Source organism: Bactrocera oleae, chromosome 4 (assembly GCF_042242935.1).
Source record: "Bactrocera oleae isolate idBacOlea1 chromosome 4, idBacOlea1, whole genome shotgun sequence".
In the NCBI taxonomy this organism is placed as follows: domain Eukaryota; kingdom Metazoa; phylum Arthropoda; class Insecta; order Diptera; family Tephritidae; genus Bactrocera; species Bactrocera oleae.
In genome coordinates this window covers 70,481,891-70,503,124 of record NC_091538.1, presented here as the reverse complement: position 1 = coordinate 70,503,124, position 21,234 = coordinate 70,481,891, and the positions used below count along the sequence as shown (strand labels likewise).

General features: G+C 34.0%; 1 protein-coding gene across 1 annotated transcript in view; it reads left to right on the top strand.

Annotated features, from left to right (window-relative positions):
• The first annotated feature begins 721 nt into the window (after positions 1 to 721).
• Positions 722 to 21,234, top strand: part of LOC106627129 (uncharacterized) — a 50,629-nt gene continuing 30,116 nt past the window's right edge. Inside the window, 2 exon segments of the mRNA XM_070108343.1 lie at positions 722 to 3,415; positions 15,610 to 15,751. Coding sequence (XP_069964444.1) covers positions 3,289 to 3,415; positions 15,610 to 15,751 — 269 coding nt within the window. The 5' untranslated portion in view covers positions 722 to 3,288.

The window sequence follows — 21,234 nt, the reverse complement described above, 5'->3', positions numbered from 1 at the left end:
ATGCGTGCACTTCAAGCATACCTTTGTGCTAAATGAGCGCCGGAATGCTCACAACGAGCATAAACTTGGCTATTGCTTGTGACAGCTCTTTTGTTAGCAGTTTCACACTGCCGGCTAACCCATCAACTCACACACAAATTCAACCTCTCACACACACACACACACGCTTGAGCATGGCCCAGAGCAATGCACTGCAAGAGGAAGCGTATTTTGTGGCGTACGCGGCGGGCGATGGCGGTCGGTCTTCGTATTAAATGCGAATTATCTTATGACTCAGCAGCAGCACACTTGCACTCTCATATAATATTTATATGTGTTTGCACGAGTGTGTGTGCGGAAAAACACCTTAATCAGCGCAATAATTGGCTTGTTTGTGTTCTGTTATTTTTCGTTTTTGCCTTTTCTGCCGTTGCTTGTCCATTCACAGACCAGTTTCACCTGCATGCGACTTTGTGTACATTGTAATTAATCGGATGATGCGTAGGAAATACAGTGGTAACGGTAATTATTACATACTGACGCTGTTGTGCGATTACAAAATGTATGTAAATGCGCTGTAATTAAATCAATTTTGTCTTTAATGCATTACGTAAAGCAGAATTTTGTATTTTCTCTACTTAGTAAGAATGAGTGTCAAGAGTTTCGTAAGTGAATCGGAGTAAGATGCGTTAAATTGAAAAGTTTTCATACGGAGCAAATTAAATTTTCCTACATATATATATACATATATTTCTCCATTTCGAGCTTGTGTTTTTGTGTGTGTGCTATGCTTTAAGCTTTAAATTAATTTATAATTTGTGGCGCTTTGAGAGCAAGGTGTTGTCTTAAGTCTCGCTAAGATGGAAATGACGTGCACTAATGCCTTTAATAGGATGAGATTATTGGTGTGGCTATTATTCATATATTGTAATATATATATATAAGTTTGATATAGTAATAAATTGATTGAGTAGCCGTATTTTATCCGTAATATACATATACTAAATTAACCTGCGAATGAGATCATAAAATAATTAACACATTTGCTTTTAAAACGTGACTTCGTTTTCACCGAAGCTATAATAACCAGCTATATGCTATAGTGGTACGATTTAAAAAATTTAACAGGAGGAGAAAACGACGTGTGCAAATTTTCAGAATCGATATTTAAAAAACTGAGAGACTAGTTTGCGTATACATACATTTTGTACGATCTTCGATCTTCCCTTTTGGGTGTTAAAAAATTCGTACCACTCTGTTCACGGTATAAAAAGTACTGAAATAAAAATTAAATTTTTCATTAATTTAGAAAACATTATAAGATGATATGTCCAACCCGCAAAACATATAGTTAATATTTGGTATTCATATTTTTTTCCAATTAATGATTGTGGAACAGGGCGTATACGTAACTTTGTTTGGTAAAAACGTTTCACATTTCATTTAAATTTTTATATCTACACCTTTATAAGTTATATAAAACATTTTTCTCTTTTTAAACTATAAATCCTCGATCAAGCAGTGCTTAATGAGTTTTCAACAAATAAAAAAATTATTGACGCCATAAGTTCTGATTTTAAGCGCTATTGAAGCAAATCGCTATTTGATGAGGCTTCAAAATGCCGGCCATAAAAACATATAACTTCTAATCCACCAGAGCATTTCACTCTAAGGCACATGCATTCATTCGAGCACATTTATTACCACATTAGAGAGCAAATTTGCTGTTCACAGTCACGCAGATTTTAATTTGTAATTTTAAGTACGTTGTGAAATTTTATTTCGCCACAAATGCTTGCCATGAAAAATGGTAGAGGAATAGGATTTATATGGTTGGGAAATGTAATTAATAGACAGCAAATTCTCACAAGATATAAATTTAAATTTACTATGACATTTCATTTAACGACTAATGTGAAGAGCAGTGTAAAAGCGCAGCAAGATTTACTATATTCTTAATTAATGGCAACGCAAATTTGAATGAACGCGTAATTACTAGAAAAACTAATGTAAACAAGCCAGAATAAACAAAAGAAATCACGCAGTTGAAAGAAAAAAAAAATTAATTAAATGGAAGACACACAAATTTTTGGCAAAAAGACTGAAGAACGTGAAAGCGCACTAACACCAGAACATCCTTTGGCGCATACAAACAAAGATTACACGCATTACAAGGTCAAGCGCAAGCAAAAACACGAACAACAAAAGTTGCAAACACAAATATTTATTTAAGCGCCATAGCAAACGAACAAAGTCGAATATTTCAATTAAAAAAGTACAAAAAGGAAATGGAATTTCAAAAAGTAAATGTAAAATCTGCGGAATGTTTTGAACTTTGGTGGAAAATGCCCGAAGTAATCGCCAGCGGCAACAATGCTCAACTAGTACTTTTCAAAGCAGTTGTCGGGGGTCACAACAAAGCATACGGAAAAACAAAACATGCCAGCAAAAGTATTGCTAAATATAAATATCATGTTGTTCCTGCTTCTATTAGAGAGCTGTTCACACAATGTTCTTTGAATGACTGAATTTAGGTGGTAGCAACAGCTGGATTACAAGTAAAATTGAAATGAATTAAGACTAGCAGAATTGCCGCTCTTAATAATTATGAGTCAACTGGAATCTGTTTTTTCTCAAACGCACTAAATTTTTTAAAATAGAACTTAAAAATTTATTTCTAAATAATTATTTGCTTCTTTTTTCTAAGTGTAGGCAATTTTGACAATGCATTTTATTCCGCTAAAATAAAATAATATGTGTTTTCAAACTTAAAGCTTATATAATCATGATTTAAACGAAAAATTATGGAATAACTTTAAAATACTAAAATATCAGCCGTGTGAATAAATAAAATCACACAATTACATGACTTAATACATTTTAGGAAGACAAATATTTATATCAAGCAAATAAAGGAAAAATGTGAAAAGAAATGGCATAATGTGAGACAATGAACAAATAACCGAAAACGGTCCAAAAACTGTTATTCAGGCAATAAAACACTATCTGACAACTTTAGTGAATTTCAAAAATTAAGAAAACCAAATTTCAACTGAAAACTTAACTGAGAAAACTAAAATACTGCAAAATAATAAAAAAAAAGCTATAAAAAAGTTGAGCAGCCGCAGAAGAGCGCAATCGACTAAGTATGAAATGCCACACATCAATTACTCGTAAAATGACAATTTCTATGAAGACTGATTTTGTTTAGTTAGAAACTAACAGATACTTGAAACAACTGTGTAACGCACACAACTACGTAGACGCTCGGGAGCGCACACAACTAAAGGCGAACACAACGCTCACAATATGGCAAGCAACGACAGAACACTCTATCGCAAGCGTTTTAGCACCGGTATTGGCAGCAGCAGCTGTACGATGGAGCAGAAAATTCTAGTACTCATGGCAGTCGTGATTGCAAATGCTTGTATAGCAGGTAAGTGCGCCTAAAAGTATTCTTTGAATAAGTTATTGTAAAATATTATTACTACTTTAGCATTTGAAGATTTGTATTATCATTTATATGATATGAATTTGTATGGTAGGTGTTTAAGCTATCAGCACTTTCTCTTTTCTATTTTAGAACTCAGAAATGTTTTGGTGAATATTAAAATATTTTAACTTCCCTTCTTTTTGTTTACATTTACTTTAACCATAATTTTAGGAAACCAGTTTTAGTTCAAAATATAGAATACGATATTTAGGAACAATTTGTGGAAAAACAAGTATTTAATACAAACAATTAAAAAACAACAACATGTACACGTATTTTAATACAAATCTAAATTATCGCCTACATAGACTCCTTAGCCAATACAAGCATGCCAACGCATAATCCAATTCTCTATACACTTGTTACAAACCTCGTCTGGAATGGCCTTCAAAAGATTGAAGTATTTCGGTAGAAGTCTTGTATTGACACGCTTCATACACAAAACGTTAACCAAAATATGTTGAGTCGATCCATAAGAGATTTTGAGATCCACCTATGATGCCAACACAATGATTTTCAAGCACTGTTTCTTTAACTTTACGATGTTATTGTCATTAACAGAGGTGAACTCGCGTGTGGCAAATCTCCGATGACTTCGCGATTTTCACAGAATGCTTTGTGCCACTCAAATACTTGTGTTTTTGATAAGGTAGACTCGCAAAACGTTTCTGCTACATTTTCAATGATTCTGCAGGCGTGCTTGCTTTGGAAACACAAAAATTCAAGCAAACTTGTGGTTCAATTCTGCAGACAAACTTTTTGCGGCGTAACCAAACATACACCATACTGATTGACATAAGGAGATCAAACTTTACGCTAACATAAAAAAAGTTGTAACATTCTAGAAAAAAAATTCTAGTGTTGCGGTTTGCGCGCGCAGTCCGGTTCATATAAAATATAACTACATACATACATAGATATATGCTTCATAATTGATGGTGAATGGCGCTATATTCTCAGTAGGTAGTCTAAAATGAAGAATATTAAGTTAGCTCCATATCAGAATTTCAAATATTTGCACATATAAATAAAATTCCAAAAAATCCTACTTTATATATACTTTCATAGTATTTTGTATACTAAAGTCTCTTTAGCTCTGCAAAAGAGCAGCTTCCTTAATTTTAACCTCTTCCACCATACGTCAGTAGACACAGCGTTGGACTCTGCCTTACTTCCTCAATAAAGACATCTGTTGTTCTATTTTAAATTAAATTTTGCTAATATAATATACAAATATATAATACATATATATAAATAATATATTTTCATATGAAAAAGTTAAACAACGCGTGTCAACAGAAACAGGATGCTTGTCTCACTTTCATTACTTGAGTCAGCCAACAGCTGAGGCACACATTCACTTAGCACAGTGCTCCAGTGCGCGCTGAGACTCAAATAGAATCCTGCGAAATTAATTTTTAATTTTAGCTTACTTTTCTTCAGTTATGCAGAATACTTATTGGTGCTTTTGTTTTTTTTATTTTTGGTGTTTACACTAAGAAACGCTTGCATAAACACCATATTCGCTTTTTATGCAAATTTGCCTTGTTTTGCCTGAATTAATTATCCTGCAGTCCTACTCACTGCAATTTATGTGCGCATGCATGTGAGGAGAACAATGCAATAACAATAAAAATGAATAAATATCTCCGTTTTGTAATGCTTGCGTGTGTGCATTCGTCTCTCAGCAGTGGCTTGGTGAACCTGCTTTTTTATTCGTGTCTTATAAGTTTATGTGTGTGCAGATCTTACCTTTTCACTTTCCAGCACTATGCTTGACAGCTCATCCTTCATCTGATTCTTTGCGCGCTCACGCTTTCTGTCTCTGTAACACATGCAATCCTCTTGATAAAAGTGTATGTCGAATTAAGTGCTGTCTGTTCTCTTATTCGCTTCAGTTAGGAATATGCTTTATGCTGCTCTTGTGAGTGGAAGGCGGAGCAGAGAAGCACTCGTATATCCGCATATTTATAGGAGTATGTTTTAATTATTCAAGTGTGTTCATCATATACCATTTGTATAAGGTAAATAAATAGTAAATTCACACAGCCATGTGTGTATTAAAAAAACAAATGCATTTTGGAAGATCTTTAATGTGTTCTTAATACTCATGTTTTTAAATCCTAATAGCTGTCTTATACTGGCGGTAGACTCGGAACTCAGAGCATAGTTTTATAAACTCTAAGCTCAGTCGTTTGAGTTTAAGCTCAACTCAAAGTTTGTTTTACAAAGAATCGGTTTTTGGAAATGAAAATTTGACATGGCAAATGATAACAGTTGAAAAGTGTAGTTTAACGAGCCGAAGCGGGGGCTATTTTGAAAAGTTTGCTGTTGAATAGTGAGTGGAAAGGGTTAGTAATTCAAACTTATACTGTATTACGAAATTTATATACGAAACTGCTCATACCATCGATTTAAAGTTATTTGCTGATTAAAATTATGAGTTAGTCAGAAGACAAGTTCTTGAAACAGTGTATCGGCGGTCTAAGGTACCGAACTATTGTACAAGTATATATGATTTATTATGATTTTTTTGTATTCACCTTAAACTAAAAAGGAGTATGTTCACCTACCCAGTGGGGTGATGGAAATCCGTTTGTTTCAGCTTCGGCGAAACTCGTATGAATTTCAACGTGATTAGTACACTGCTCAACGGCATTAGAATGCAATACGCTTTTGTTAGCCTTTTTGTTTAGCTTCAAGCCTTTTATAAAAAGGTACACAGCATCCAATCGAGACAGCATACTCATTCCAAATATCACTGGAGTAAGAGTTGGCAGAAATTGTGTAGCATTAAAGCATTAAATTAAAGTTTAAAATAGTTAATTTGTACGCTGTGCGGCTTGAGTAGAAATTAATATTCTTCCTATAACAACTGACTGTAATTAAATGCAAAAAAATTGTGTAGTTTATATAACAGCTTTTAGGATATACGTTAGATAAGTTAATAGAGTTTATATTGTAACTGGTAAAAAATTGTTTTTATTGCTAAATGAAATCGAAGTTTTTAACTTGAAACCCTGAACACAAATATTGTATTTATCTTTTCCTTTTCTATTTTGTAAAGGGTCTACCAACAAGAACGACGTGATGTAAAAATGAAATAAAATACCCAAATGTGGTCACAATGGTTTCTGTTTTTATTGTGCTATGCAGATAATTCAATGCCATTTATGATTAGAACAAAATGTCGACCCAGTGGTCACTATCGCGCCGTTTGCATATCTCTACCCGTTTACGCCAATTTTCGATGACCCGGTGCAGCAAAATCAAATCTGTCAAAATCACGCCATCCCTATTGGCAGACGCTGTATATTGGGCCAAATACTTTAAGCCTATAAATGTTCTTTTTGGCTATGAGAACAAAAAATTTCCAGCAAATGAGTTTTAGTTTTTTTCTCACATTGATTTGTTTTTTGGTATTACCCTATGTCGAGCATTTTGGGCATAATCACATCGCTAACTATTAGCTTAAACAACACAAATACACCTGCAAATCGTATATATATATATATATATTATATATTAAATAAATATTTCCACTTGAAAAATAAACATTACAAGTATTTTTCCAAAACCATTAATCACATGAGCTTTTGACTGATTTATAACCTTCTCAAACCGAGGAGCATAAAGTGATATATACTGATTAAACGTAGTGAAGCGTGTCCAATGATATACTTATGTGATTATTAAACCTTAAACCTCGTAATCAAGCACACACGCGCCATTTGTGCAGATTCAACATAGTTATCCGGACAAAGTTTATATTTAATCATGGCAAGGCAACTAAGGTTACGGCAACAAAAAACTACTTTCCAAAGTTTCATAACAAAATTATAAGCGAGTAACGGTTAACGCTAATTAGAATTATAATTCGCGCTCTTACGTCAATCTACGTGTGTGTTACTCAAATTACCTATACTCAGGGGTAAAATATACATGTATACATATATATCTTTGTATTCTTATATATAGATATGTATCATACGTTGATTGTATGTAAGTTTGCGGATGGATTATCGTTGCGTTTGTTATAACAGGTAGACGAATTATCTCAAATAAATGACAAATAGGTGTCATACCGAAGCCAAAGCATTGTGGTTTCCTTTCCATTGCAGCATTGCTTCAGGCATAAATATTTATATGAGCGCCAGTAAAATAACTATTCAAATTAGAAGCATATAATATCATATCTGCTTTAATAGGCTCATATATAATTTCGAGTTGCTGATTACCAAAGTGTGATTACAATTAAACTTAACACTCATGCTTTAGTATATTTTTCTCATTAGTTAATTTAGGTAATTTTTCTATATTGCTTTAAATCTATAAATTTAATTATGGTATATTAAACCATGTGCTATGAACTGTGTCAAATATTAACATTTTCTCTTTACTTGAAAATTTTATTGTAGTATTGGTTAGAGTATTTTCACATATGGAATTCGAAATAATTCTCCATAAAGTGAAAGCCCCTCTTTAAAAATATAAAAACGTAAAAACATTTCCAACTAAGTAATTCTAAGTGATTTTTACCACCGTTATAAGAAAGAAAATGACCTTACAAATTCTCATAATGGACCATATATATTTGAAGCTGTAAGTTCCGCCAGTAATCATAGCGTGGTTTTTGTCACATCACTGAATCATTTTCTTCAGTTGCCGAAAAAAATTTATCAAAATTAGTCGAATTTCTGGTATCTTACCATAATATCGTAAATAGTTGAGAATGAATCTCGGAATACCACTCAAGATTTTATAAATGGCAACTTTTATTTACCGAAAGTCTTGAAAGTAGGGGGACTTCGCGGGACTAAACAGAAATTACGGCTTTTGGACGAATTTCTCAGAATTTTCGAATTAATTAAATACCTTAATAATATGTATATAGAGTTTTTTTTCAAACTATTTTGCCAATAAATTTTAATTTTCAACTCAATTATAGCAGAAACTTTAAATAAATCGATGAAAACCCGATATTAAAATTTTACACATATGATGATGATAACATATTATATTTATTGCTCTTACGCAAAACAAAAAAATTATTATTATTATTCACTAAATCGCTTATAAAATAATGGTACAATAATGATAATTTATATACAATATTTTTTGTTTGTTTTACAACTAACTTTTCCATTCACTTTTCATATTTATAACACATTTAAAACATGATCATTTTAATCTCTATCATCTCTGCCACTTGGCATTATATTCAAACAATTTCATTTAAGCCCTGCTGAGCATTTACATTAAACAATTAAGTATTCAAATGTGAAATTTGAATTCAATTGCTTTAAAAATGCAAATGTTTATTGAGCGAGTGTTTCTGAATTTTCAAATATTCATGATTCGAGGTGAGCCTTGCGTCAAGAGGATTTATAAACACACATAACTTTTATTGCAATTTACGCAGTGACAATTATGCTAAGCATGGCAGGAAATAAAAAGCTTTTGTCACGCACAAACACACTAATTTATTAAAGCGCTACAAATTTGTTTTACACACTTTGTCCTAAGTGGGGAGTTTTGTTGAAAAAGGAACTGGTTCAACAAAATTGTCACAATTCGGGTCGACGAATTTGGCATAAATTAAATGTTCTCTGATTTACTTAAGTTTGCAATTGAATACTTGTCAAGCAACTAAAATCAAATGTCACAAAACAGGAGCATAAAGTGTGCTTTAAAATGAAATTGTTAAGAGGGTTTAAAAGGGAATAAAACACCCGTAATGGAAAAAAGGTTCAGCTGTGATAGTTGACAATAAAAGGCATTTGCACAACATCTCAATTTACCAATTGTCGCAAATGCTTTTGTGAATGAATTTTGCTCCTTTTCTTCTTAGAATTTTCCACTTGATTTGTTGCAACAGCAGCAGTTTCAGTAGCAGACTTTTATCTGTGCAGCAAATATGTTTTGTAGCTTTTGATAAAGTTACAAAGTTATGCATACTTACATATAAAAGTATACATATATACCTCTGGACCGCACACTTATGGATATACGCATAAGTGGTTACATATGCGGTGGTGTAATAGCCACACAATGTGCATTCGAATGAATTACCATAAATCTAAATAGCATATGCGTGTGTATGTTTGGCATTTTTGTTGTGTTAACCCTTTCTTGTCAGCACAATATTTTATATACATAGGTATAACAGTGTGTATAGATTGGTGATTGGGCTATTTTATATAACAGTTTTAATAGCAAAAATATATATCTTCAAAGCACACTGATTATCAGCAATTTTGAGAGAACATGTAAGCTATGCGTATAATTGAGGACTTGTTTCAAGTTGTAGATGTCAAAAACAATAATTTGGAGATTTTTGTTTATGATTTATTTTTAAAAGTTATGCTTTTCAAATGGAATTACTGCCAGTAAATAATTGATTTATTATCAAAGATTTTTGGTAGTATATTCCAACTAGATAACTGGAAAACTGGTATTTCGGTTGCATAACGCTTTTATTTCAGCCCTTTAATGATGGCTATAATTGAATATCCGGATTGCAATGAAATGTTAGAAATTCTCAAAATCGACTAAACATAGTGCAGTTGAAAAGTTAATTGAGTAAAGACTGCGAAAAGCATAACTTTCAACGTCTATGCAACATCGTCCAACCACATTTTCTTACTTTTTCGTTTTTCATGAAATCATCTCTTAAGAGAAGGCGTTATGAAAATATGTTTGCAGAGCGAACTAAAGGCTATTTCGGTTATGTTACCAGAACGGACCCAGTTTACCGACTCTCGACTTGGAAGAATTATTATCTTTACTAAAAAAATTTTACCCGGTATAAATTGGTATAATCTTATTATATTCGTGTGAAGTTTGAATTCCAATCAGCTGTTTGTTAACGACACGAAAAGTTTGTCTGTCGATTTTTACTATGCAAAGTAAACAATTGAACAATGAGTTTGCTTCAAACTTTTTATTTCCAATGGAATCATGGCTACGGTATTGTTGAACATTTTGCAGAAGTGTTTTGGGGAGTTTACTACTTTATTAAGAACACATTTATTTTAATGGCATACATCATTCAGTGAAGGTCTTGAAGTCATCAAAAATGTGACTCATGCAAGTGGTTTATCCCCCTCTGTTATTGACTAAAACAACGAAAAAGTTAAAGACACAGTGGCATCACAGAGATATCGGAGGATTTCAAGATCTCTTATAGATCAACTCAATACATTTTGGTTAATGTATTGGGTATGAAGCGTGTCAATGTTAGACGCGTACCAAAATACCTGAATCACTTGCACAAACAACGTCGAGTAGAGGACCTTACATTTATCAAACGCATCATTATTGGTGACGAGACGTGGTTCGGGACTGTCTAGCTATCTAGCGCATGGAGGTGTATGGAAATATAATTTTACATATGTATCGATTCAAAAGCAAGCTGCTCTACAAGCACTATTTCAAATATAATGAGTGGTTTTGGAGAATTTTTAATGTTCTAAGCTTGAAAGATTTGTGTGATTGCTTCAATGTAGTAGTAAAACTATGAGCCACTCTATAAACATGTTCCATTTATAAACTTTAGAAAAATTTAATGAACCCACTTTCTGAAGTATAATATTTTACAATAAAAAATCCGTTTTCATAATTTGTCTATCGAAGCCGAAAAAAAGTATACACAAATAAACCATGTATGTAATTTATACAATTTCCATAACCTTAATAATATATTGTTAGGCCACGAAACTTAACACCACCACATACGTGAGACCTGTAATTATTTAGCGCTACACTGGAGAAATGCCAAAATGGTGCGGCACAATTTGGAGGAGACAATCCACAGTCAGCGAGTATCAAGCTTATGTTTAGGCACACAAATTATGCAGGCTCTGCAGTGTTAGGCGCTCAAGTAGGAAACTAGGAACCACCGGATGCGTGGAGGTACAGGGACCCGAGCACCGTTGCAATGGTAAACCGCCAACGGAAAACCGACAAACTGACGAAAGTGAGTGGCAAATCGGCGGCAAGCAGACAACCATCAAAACGAGCCATCAACTCATCAAATTTATACAAATTGCGGAAATTTGAATATTTGCCGAGGGTGCTGACGTTTTACATGGCCATACAAATATGCACATACTTGTATATACTCACAAGCTGGCAGCACTGTTGTCATAGTCTGGCGGTGGAAGACAATAAAATTATGAAAAAGCTGGTTGGGCTGTGTGTTTGGAAGGAGGTAAGTGAAAGTACAGATAAAGCAGGTTCGTGCATTGTTTACTGGCGCCGGCGGTAACTGTTCTTATTGCAATGAAATAATTCAACGACAAAAACAAATACAAAAACGTACATATTTGCATTACACCGAAACGTGTTTCTTTCTTTCCATGTATTAATTCATATTCAAGGCTGTCTGACACAATGCTAGCAGGAACAGAAATTTCCACTTTACCGAATTCGAAGTCGATTACCTTCAATCAACAACGAATTAATAATGCATAAATATAAAACTCTCTTTTAGAGACATAACTGTTCACAGTTTCGGTGTGTGTCTATGCGTTTTTTTTTGTTTTTTTTGTTGCAATATCCTTTGATGCTTTTGTCATACCTAGATACATATGTGCATTGAATATTGTAGAAAGTAATAATACCGTTACACATGTACATATACGTATTTATGCTTATGTGTGCACATCGGAGCGTAATTGTATGGCACATTGCAAACGTGCAGCTGCCATGCCATAAAATGCTAATGGAATTGACTGCCGGCGGTCGGAATTATTTAAGTGATTTCAGTACGGCACTTGCCGTGGCCACCGCTGCCCTAGCCGCGTCACAGTTGCCGTGTTTCGCCGTCCATTCATCCATGACACATTCGCTCAATTCGCTATTCTTTTGTTTGGCTTCAGTTATACTGAATCGCCAGCGGCTAAAGGCGAACAACTGACTAACTGGCGTTCGCCGTGATTACGACGACGTGACGTCCCCTCCAATTTATTGACTAGCCATATACCTAAGTGAAAGACAGATTTCCGCCGAATAGGAAGTTATGAATTAATTTGGTTTGGCAAAGGAGGAGGAGAAAGAGAATTGAGAGAAAAATGTATACACGAAATTTGGTTTGACGTTGCGGTTATTAAACTACTTTCGCTTACCATCGTACGTGTATGTGATTTCCCGGACGGAAAGAGTTCAATTAGCAAAACAAAATATAAAATAAAAATATAAACAAAAATAGGAAGTAAAGCACTTAAGAAGTATATAATTTGTATATGATTTATTAGCAGTAATTATATATTAATAAAGCGCACTAACTCAGTCTACTTGTTATTCTTTACGAAATAAATAAAAAATTCTTACTTTCATAGCAGAATTATGAAAATTAACGATTTGTAAATATGTTTATTGTTTTGTTAATAAACGATATCGAGAGAGTATCTTCAGTTGTTACTAATGCAGCACTGTGGAAAATATATTTGTGGATCATATTACTCTCGGGCCCTCGTATCTTTGGGTGTTGGTATAAGGAATATTTGATGAAAGTTGATAACGGAAATGGTCACCAATTTTTTGCTATATATGAGTTTATGCTATAAAACTTGTATTATATCAGGATAAGAAAATTATGAATTACTATTGCTTAAGAAAACATTAGTTCTCTCGTGAGCAAAATGCATCTTGCAATTTTCTGAATAGTTCACATTCACTTCAAAAGTGAAGAGCCTAAAAGGAATTACTTTTGTTATAAAAGAAATAACACATTTTATATGTTAACTAACATTTTTTAAAACTCTAGTGAATCGATCAGCTCACTCAAACATTTCTTTAAAATGAAATAATATATGTTCTTTGCGAAGCATAAACCCCTGCAGTTGCAACACAGACGTTTTTGTACCTAATACCACACCATAAAAATAATACTGAATAAAAAAAAATGAAAAAATGTTAAATTCTGCTGCACCGTAAATGTTATACCCTTTACAAATAAAAAAGTTTTACATACAAGAACTTGATCTTGATAGCTTAGTTTGTATGTCAGTTAAATGCTATAGTGGTCCGATCTTGTTTGAAGATTGTAATGTTGCCATCAATGAAATATTTTGAAGATATTTTGTCAAATAAAAAAAGTTTTCCATACAAGAACTTGATTGTGATAGTAATCCAATATCGGCAGTTCCGACAAATGAGCAGGTTATTAGAGAGAAAAGGACGTGTAAAAAATTTTAGATCGATATCTTAAAAACTGAGGGACAAGACAGAGACAGAGTTACCAATTTTGTGGCAAACTTAATATACTTGTACACTGATCAGGGTATAATGAATACTCATCTCATAAATTGCTTCTAAAGTAGCTCTAAATAATTGTTCAGTGTCAATTACCATAAAATGTTCTATTGCATTAGCAATAAAATGCCATGACTCATGAGTAATCGAAGGAAAAATAAGTATGTATGCAAATATATGTCATACATACCCACCTTCATTTACATACTTCTAAGTACATTCGCAAATTCGTTCGTCCATGCAGCAATTCTCCGCTGAGGCGTTCATTTCTGCATTGATTCAAACATCGATACAACTGTTCAACCGTCAATTTCTATGTCAATTCTGTCATACTCAGCAGGTTGTAAAGGTTTCTGTTGTCTTGTCTGGCGTTACTCGTACTTGGCGGTATTCCATTAAGCAAACAAATACTCGCTCGCACCGTATTTGTGAACATATTTGTCCTCAGAAGTAGCCAGCTCCGTCGCTGCAGTGGCTGGCGCGTTAACTTTAACATTTACTTAATTTATTTACTACTTTTTGTATTGTTTCGTGTTTCGTTACACCAAGTCCGCCCCATGCCGCCACGAACGGGCACCAGCGTTGCAGCCATGACCCACTTTGGCGTATAAGTAATTTCAATTCCCCATTTTTTATTCGCCACTAAGCGTGTGGTGCTTAGCTTCAGCTCTATTTTTACAATATCACTCGTGGTTATTATTGTATTGGTATTGAGTGTGTGTATGTGTGTGACTGTTTTTATATTCCTGCAACATGCTGCTACAGGGTTTTGTTCACCTACCTACCGGTTGTTTGTATCACCTAAAAATCGAGTTAGATATAAGGTTTTGTATATACAAATGATCAGGAAGAAGAGACAAGTTGAAATCCGAGCGACTGTCTGTCTGTCCGTCGGTACAAGCGATAACTTGAGTAAAAATTGAGATATCTTAATGAAACTGGGTACACGTGTAAGGACGAGTTCGTAGATGGGCGTATTTGGACCACTGTCACGCCTACAAAGCGCCATTAATCGAAAAAAATAAAATGCCATAACTAAGCCGCAAATTTAGATAAAAAATCGTTATTTGGTACAACGAATCGTAATAATGAGGGGCACCTGTGGTTTGAAACTTTTCTAAAAGTGGGCGAGGCCACGCCCCCTCTTTGGTTTACTGTATAAAATAGTACAGTTACCGCGCCTACTTTTTACGTAACACAACTCTATCTGATTTTTACACTTTCCAGTATGCAATTCAAGCACGAATTAATATATCGGGATAAAAATTTGCATGAATATTTCCTTGAGGGTATGCCATTTGAGGTTTTAAAATTGTCAAAATCGGAACACAACTATTCAAGCCCCCTGATACCGAAAATGTGGACCCCAGAAATATATAATTGAAATTGGGAAAAAATGTTTTTTGATGATAATATAGCCTTGTGTTAAAAATGGGTTGAATCGGATCAATACTTCCCTTAGCCCCCATATACCTAATATAAAGAACTTTCGAACTTCCAGTGGACTTTATACCACATTTATCGGCCAAAGAGCTAATTCTTTTAATGAAATGAGAAAGCGTGCTTTTCTTTGTGCCTAAAATGGATTAAATCGGGCGAAAACTTGCCTTAGCCCCCATATAACTGATATTCAGGATTTTGAAACGTCTGGCTGACTTTACTCCATATATACATACAAGTATAGTTATATTTATATATTTTTCAAATTGCTTGAAAATAAGTTCGCAAGTTGCAAGAGTATAAAATGTTCGGTTACACCCGAACTTAGCTCTTTCTTACTTATTACATTGATATTTGTTTTGTCATTGTGTCCTTGCATTGAATGATTAATTTAATATTATTCTTATTAAAGTGTATTTTTATTTGCTATCATTTTGCAGGCACCATACCCGCCACACCCGAAAACATCACCGTCACGTTCCTCACGCCCACAACGGTGCGTGTGTCCTGGCAAACGATGATCGATTTGAATGCGCATCCAATCGAGAAGTATATTGTGACATATAAGCCGACAGATGACAGGTATGTAAATTAGCCGCATGTTGAAAAGTGTAGCATTTAATCCCGAAGCACTGGTAAAACCAATTCAATTTCATATGTGAAAAATGTTGTAGCGTTTATGAATTTTAGAAGGATTCTTAAAGTGTCGATTTTTTGTGGAAAACATGTTTACGACAGATATGTGTAAATGTGGTTGATAAATATAAATTCCTATTTATAGCGGTAAAATTACACAGCAAAACACGGTTACCACCGAAATTAGCGCAAAAACAAATTTCGAACATGTATGCTTTTTACATGCATGCATCCGTACATACGTACTTCGTTGCCCTTCATTCTTAGCCAGCTGTTTGTACACCTGCTTTTAGCGCCGTTTGTCGTGTAAAATATGCCCCCCTCCCACTCCCCACCGTTTTGTGGTAATTTTTCAATGCTTTATCACTTTTTATCGTGCTTTGTTATTGGGTTCATATATTTTCTTGTAATTGCATTTGTGTATTTTGTTGCTGTTGTTGTTTGTCGTCACTGCATGCAATTTGCCCTTTTCGTTCGTTAGTTTGACATTTACAAGTGGCAATGCGATTGTGATAGTTTTGTATCAAGTGTATTCTCAATTGTATTTGTGTTATTATTGTTGTTGTATAAAACTAGAACAAATACAGCGTAAATTTGTGGGCTTTATTGGTTAACAGCATTTGTTTGGCTTAGCGTTGGCGCTATTTGTGTGTTTATAAGAAAGTTTGGGTGTCGAGTGGCACGAGTGTCACTTTTATGGCCCGCCAGCCACGAAAATGCTTTGACGCAGTTGAATGCATGCATTTTGTTTAAATTGCATTTCATTTAAATTGCCCATTAGCCGCATTTTTATTACGAGGATAGCATGCAGAGGAAAAGCAAATGCGCTTATGTCAAGACACAGTGTTAACGACGTAAGCCATTTTGCTTCCGATTTCGACGATACTTTAACGTAAGCCGCTTTTAGCGGAGAGTAAAATTTTGGATGAGAGCTTTAATTCTTTTCATTTGGAAGGTAAGGAAACAGTTGTGCTCTTCATTTAAAATCCGTGTTTCATATTTTTCTAGTGTATAGAAAAATTTACAACGATTCTGTGTCAATATTTCAGGACAGCTGAGGGATCATATCCACTTGCAAGTTAGATAAAACGCGTTTTTTGTGAATTTTTTTGAATACCTACATTACCATAATGTACATAAGTAGAATTTAATGTACTTTCATAATCATAGGCGATTTCCCGAAGGGTCTCTGAAGAAAGTTTTCTGGCGGTAAGAAAGACTTTGTTGCTTCAAATTATCTTAAATCGAGAATCCAAAAAAAAAAATTCTATTAGTACCATAAATAAATACACATAATGATTGAATGACTAGTAAAAAATGATGCCTTATAAAAAAATAGTTGATTTTTGTTCAAAAATTTACACTTCAGAGTGGCTCAAAAAATCAAAATTCTTATCAAAACGTTTACTACTTCGATCATTACCCGACAAATATATCTAGAAGGTCGTATAAAAATTTCAAGTTGTTCGGAAAAATTTTCATTCAAAGTTTTGCCAGCCGATTACACTAAACTAAAGAATTTCTACAAATAGATGCTTATATTGCCGGAAAATATTATCAAGCATCCACGTTCGATATATTTGTATGCAAATTCAAATTCGATGTTTTGAAATTCACAATTCAGCTTAATTTGTAATAGCTTAATGATGGTTATGTGGGTTTCCAGTACTAAATTCTAATGCTAAATTCTGTAAAAATTCAGAAGACCTTAAATTTTACCAATTAATTTCAATTGTATTTCGGTACCTCAGCACATTGCCATATATTTGTCAATGAAATGCGATCAAAAGTCAGTTGCAAGCTTTAGGCATTTATTTATCTTACATAGAATTCAGCAAAAGTGTGTTACGTATACGCAGCGCCACACAAACTTTTTGGAATCCAATAAACTAAGGATTTCTCACGTAACTATTTCGTTGTGTGTTGTTGCATATGACAGTTGATTTAATTTCAAAATTTAAATGAGCGAATGACGAATCGAAAAATGACAATAAAGTCCTGTAAAAATAAGATTGCAAACTGAGACCGTTAAATAGACAAACCATTGGATGTTGAAAAGGTTCCGTTTGTATCCATTCAAGCATTGTCCTAATTTCAACGCATTATTCTTTGAACCACCAACAAATTTCTGAAAAACTTTAAAAATACAGAATCATGAGTCTTATTTTTATATGGTAAAGCTAAGTATTAAACAATTTCGATAGGATTGCATACGATTATTTATATTCATAGTTTTAACTACTTAAAATTAATAAATTACGTCTTCTATTTTCCTTGTGAACAATACAAGTATATGCAATTACACACTCCCTCAAGTCAGGTATTTCCAAATATATCGGTTATAAGGATTACATAATTGAAGTGGAGTCGGATTTATATTCGACCACATCATTCCCTCTTATATCTCACCACCATTAGCTTTGGCGACGGTTGATTAGAATTCGAAAACTAAACTAAATTAACGGCATTGCATTCAAGGGTTAAAGTATAATACCAAATACGTTTAAGCAAAGACGCGATAGCACCAATGCGCCTTAAGTACAATAATAACTCACAAAAACAACATAATGGAAAACTTTTAGATTGTTGTTGTAAAAAGACACCAAAGGCGGCATACAAAAGGCAGTCATTTGAGTTTTCTATTTGACTTTGAATGCTTTGCGTTGCAACTTTCTCAAGTTGTTAGCGCAAATTCGACAATACACAAAAACGAAACAACAACAAAAATAAACCTAAATAAACAAAACACAAAACTACAACGAGGAGAAAATATAGTACACTTTATGGGACGAAAGTACTGAGTGAACAACGAAGCCACCAGACTCTAACCTAGAGATTACATGCGTTAAAACTCGTTTTACTTCTTAAATCGGTTGCTTGTTGCAGCGAGCGTTAAAGATGGTCGGTTAGTTTATGACCGATTATTTTTTCTATTTTTAAAGTACTTGTACCTACCACGCCACCAATTCACTTGTCGTTGACTCACTTTAGTGGTTCCAACATGTAGTCTTAACGTAAACGCTACGTCAAACAGGCCACATTGAAGCCAAAGGCGACGATATGAGTACAAGTACGAAAACTTCGTATGAGACAATGGGGAATTTGAAACTTTTATGTTAACTACCAGCAAGGGAGCTTTGTGGTGATGTGGAGCGAGTGCAGAAGTTGAAGAGGCAGAAAACACCAAACTGAACTACAAAAGCAAGGCCCCAGTGCCATTAAGTCGCTGTGTTAGTTACTTGCAACTGCAATGCAATGCCTGTAATTATGGTATAAAAAAAGACAATCTGCATATAGCAGGACCAGTAACAATACTAACAAGACTATAATCCTTTAAGTAATTGCCAGAGACTCGTTGGAGAGCTGAAAAGTCCATTGTTGTGTGCTAACTAAAGAAGAGCGTAACCTCAATGAAAAGTGTAGCCACAACAACAAAAAAGTGAACAACCGACGCCAAACTAAATAGAATTGTTCCGCCTCTTGCCTCGTCGTAGGCTATGCAATGCATAAGCAAACAAGTGAAGGCGAGCCTTGAAGAGTGTCCGCAGAATGCAAATATTTTGAATGTAATTCCTTCAGTGTCGGTCAAAAATATACAGAAAGTATTATATAAATAAATAAAGCGTGCACAAAATGAAAATTGCAACTTTGCGCAATAAAATGAGCAGCGTCATTGCCCAGAAACATTATTTATGCATGAGTTCATTATCTGGAATATTATTGCTTTGCTAACAGAGACGTTGCCACAACATGTTTGTATATACAGTGCCAACCTTAAATATAATAATCTCCATAATCATATTTGTCACTTAGTTTATCTCTGCGGAGCGTCTGTGCTGGTTACACTTTTTCGACCTTTCTCTGTGCATTTTATAGTTTCATTTACCACCTCGGCTAAGTGAATAACACTGAGAAAGAATGAGCAATTTCTTACACCCTGGCAAATCCTTGCACGGAGTATAATAGTTTAAAACCAACTGGCCAACAGTTTGATAGTTCTTATTAGCCATAAAGTTTTATTTAAACAATCGTAAATAGGTCTCTATCGTGATACTATACGGTACTAATCCGATCTGAACAATTAGCTCGAAGATTGATGCGCTGTCTTGGACAAAAATCTATGCCAAATTTCGGGAAGATAATTTGTCAGATAAAAACGTTTTTCTTACAAAAACTTGTTTTTGATCGGTCAGTTCGTATGGCAGCTATATGCTACTGTGGTTTGATATCGGCGATTTATACAATTGAGTAGCTTCTTAAGGAGAAAAGTACGTGTGCAAAATTTCAGATCGAAATCCCTAAAATATGAGGGACTAATTCGCATATAGGTATACAGACGGACAGACAGACGGATATAGGTAAATCCAGTCAGCTCGTCACGCTGATCATATATTTTCTTCCTTCTGCGTGTTAGAAACTTCGTGGAAAATATAATAGGTACACCCTGTTATGGGTATAAATATAATATATATATAGGATTATCTTATATACATAAAAGTCATCAGAATAATGAGACAATTCAAAGTCGTCCATCCGTTTGCCTGTTCGTGTAAGCGATGGCTTGAGAAAAAAATTGAGACATCTCCTTTTCAACTTGATCCATGCATTATTTGACGCTCTGAGAAAGTTGTTGTAGTACTAAACCATTGTCACACCCACAAACCAGCGTCACATGAAACAACATGGAGTCCAATACACGGATACTAATTACGCTACAAAATTTAAATTGGCCAAGTTGATAATGATTTAATCTACATATCTAATCAATTAAATTAAAGCTATCTTGACATATTCTCAGTAAGAGCACTTCCACCATTCACCTCTTAAGCTAGTTATGTTCGAAATTACCGACATAAAATATTCTAAAGATTATGATCCAAAACAAAAAAAAAAATTTTTGGTCAAAAAGATCGGGAGATCCAAAGATTTACATTTTATTGTATCTGTCAACGTTGATCCAAAAATTATCCACAATTTTTTAATTTTCTTTTTTTGACTTCATGCTGTTTTCACTAAATTTTGTTGAGAATACCTATATTAGCATTTAGTGCGATTCACACTTTTTCATAGCCTCCATATTACTCGATTTCTTTTTTTCTAAAAATATCCAAACCAGAATTAGTTAATTTTAAAAATGTTCTTAATGGGTTTACGTTTCTTGTAAAAGTGCTACATACCTACATCACGAAATATGTCATTCATGCATATGTGGGAGTCCGTAATGTGTAGTTACAGCCGCACTAGGCACTATCTCACATGTTTTTCTTAGCTCTAACTTTATGTTTCTTATTATTTTGAGGATTTGCGGTTTATTAGATTCAATCTTACGCTGTAACTTAATGCAAGAGTTTGTGTGCGCTTTCTACAGCATAGCGCTGTAAAGTACAGTTGTTTTATATATTTCTTTTACCACTTTTTGTCCACTCAAT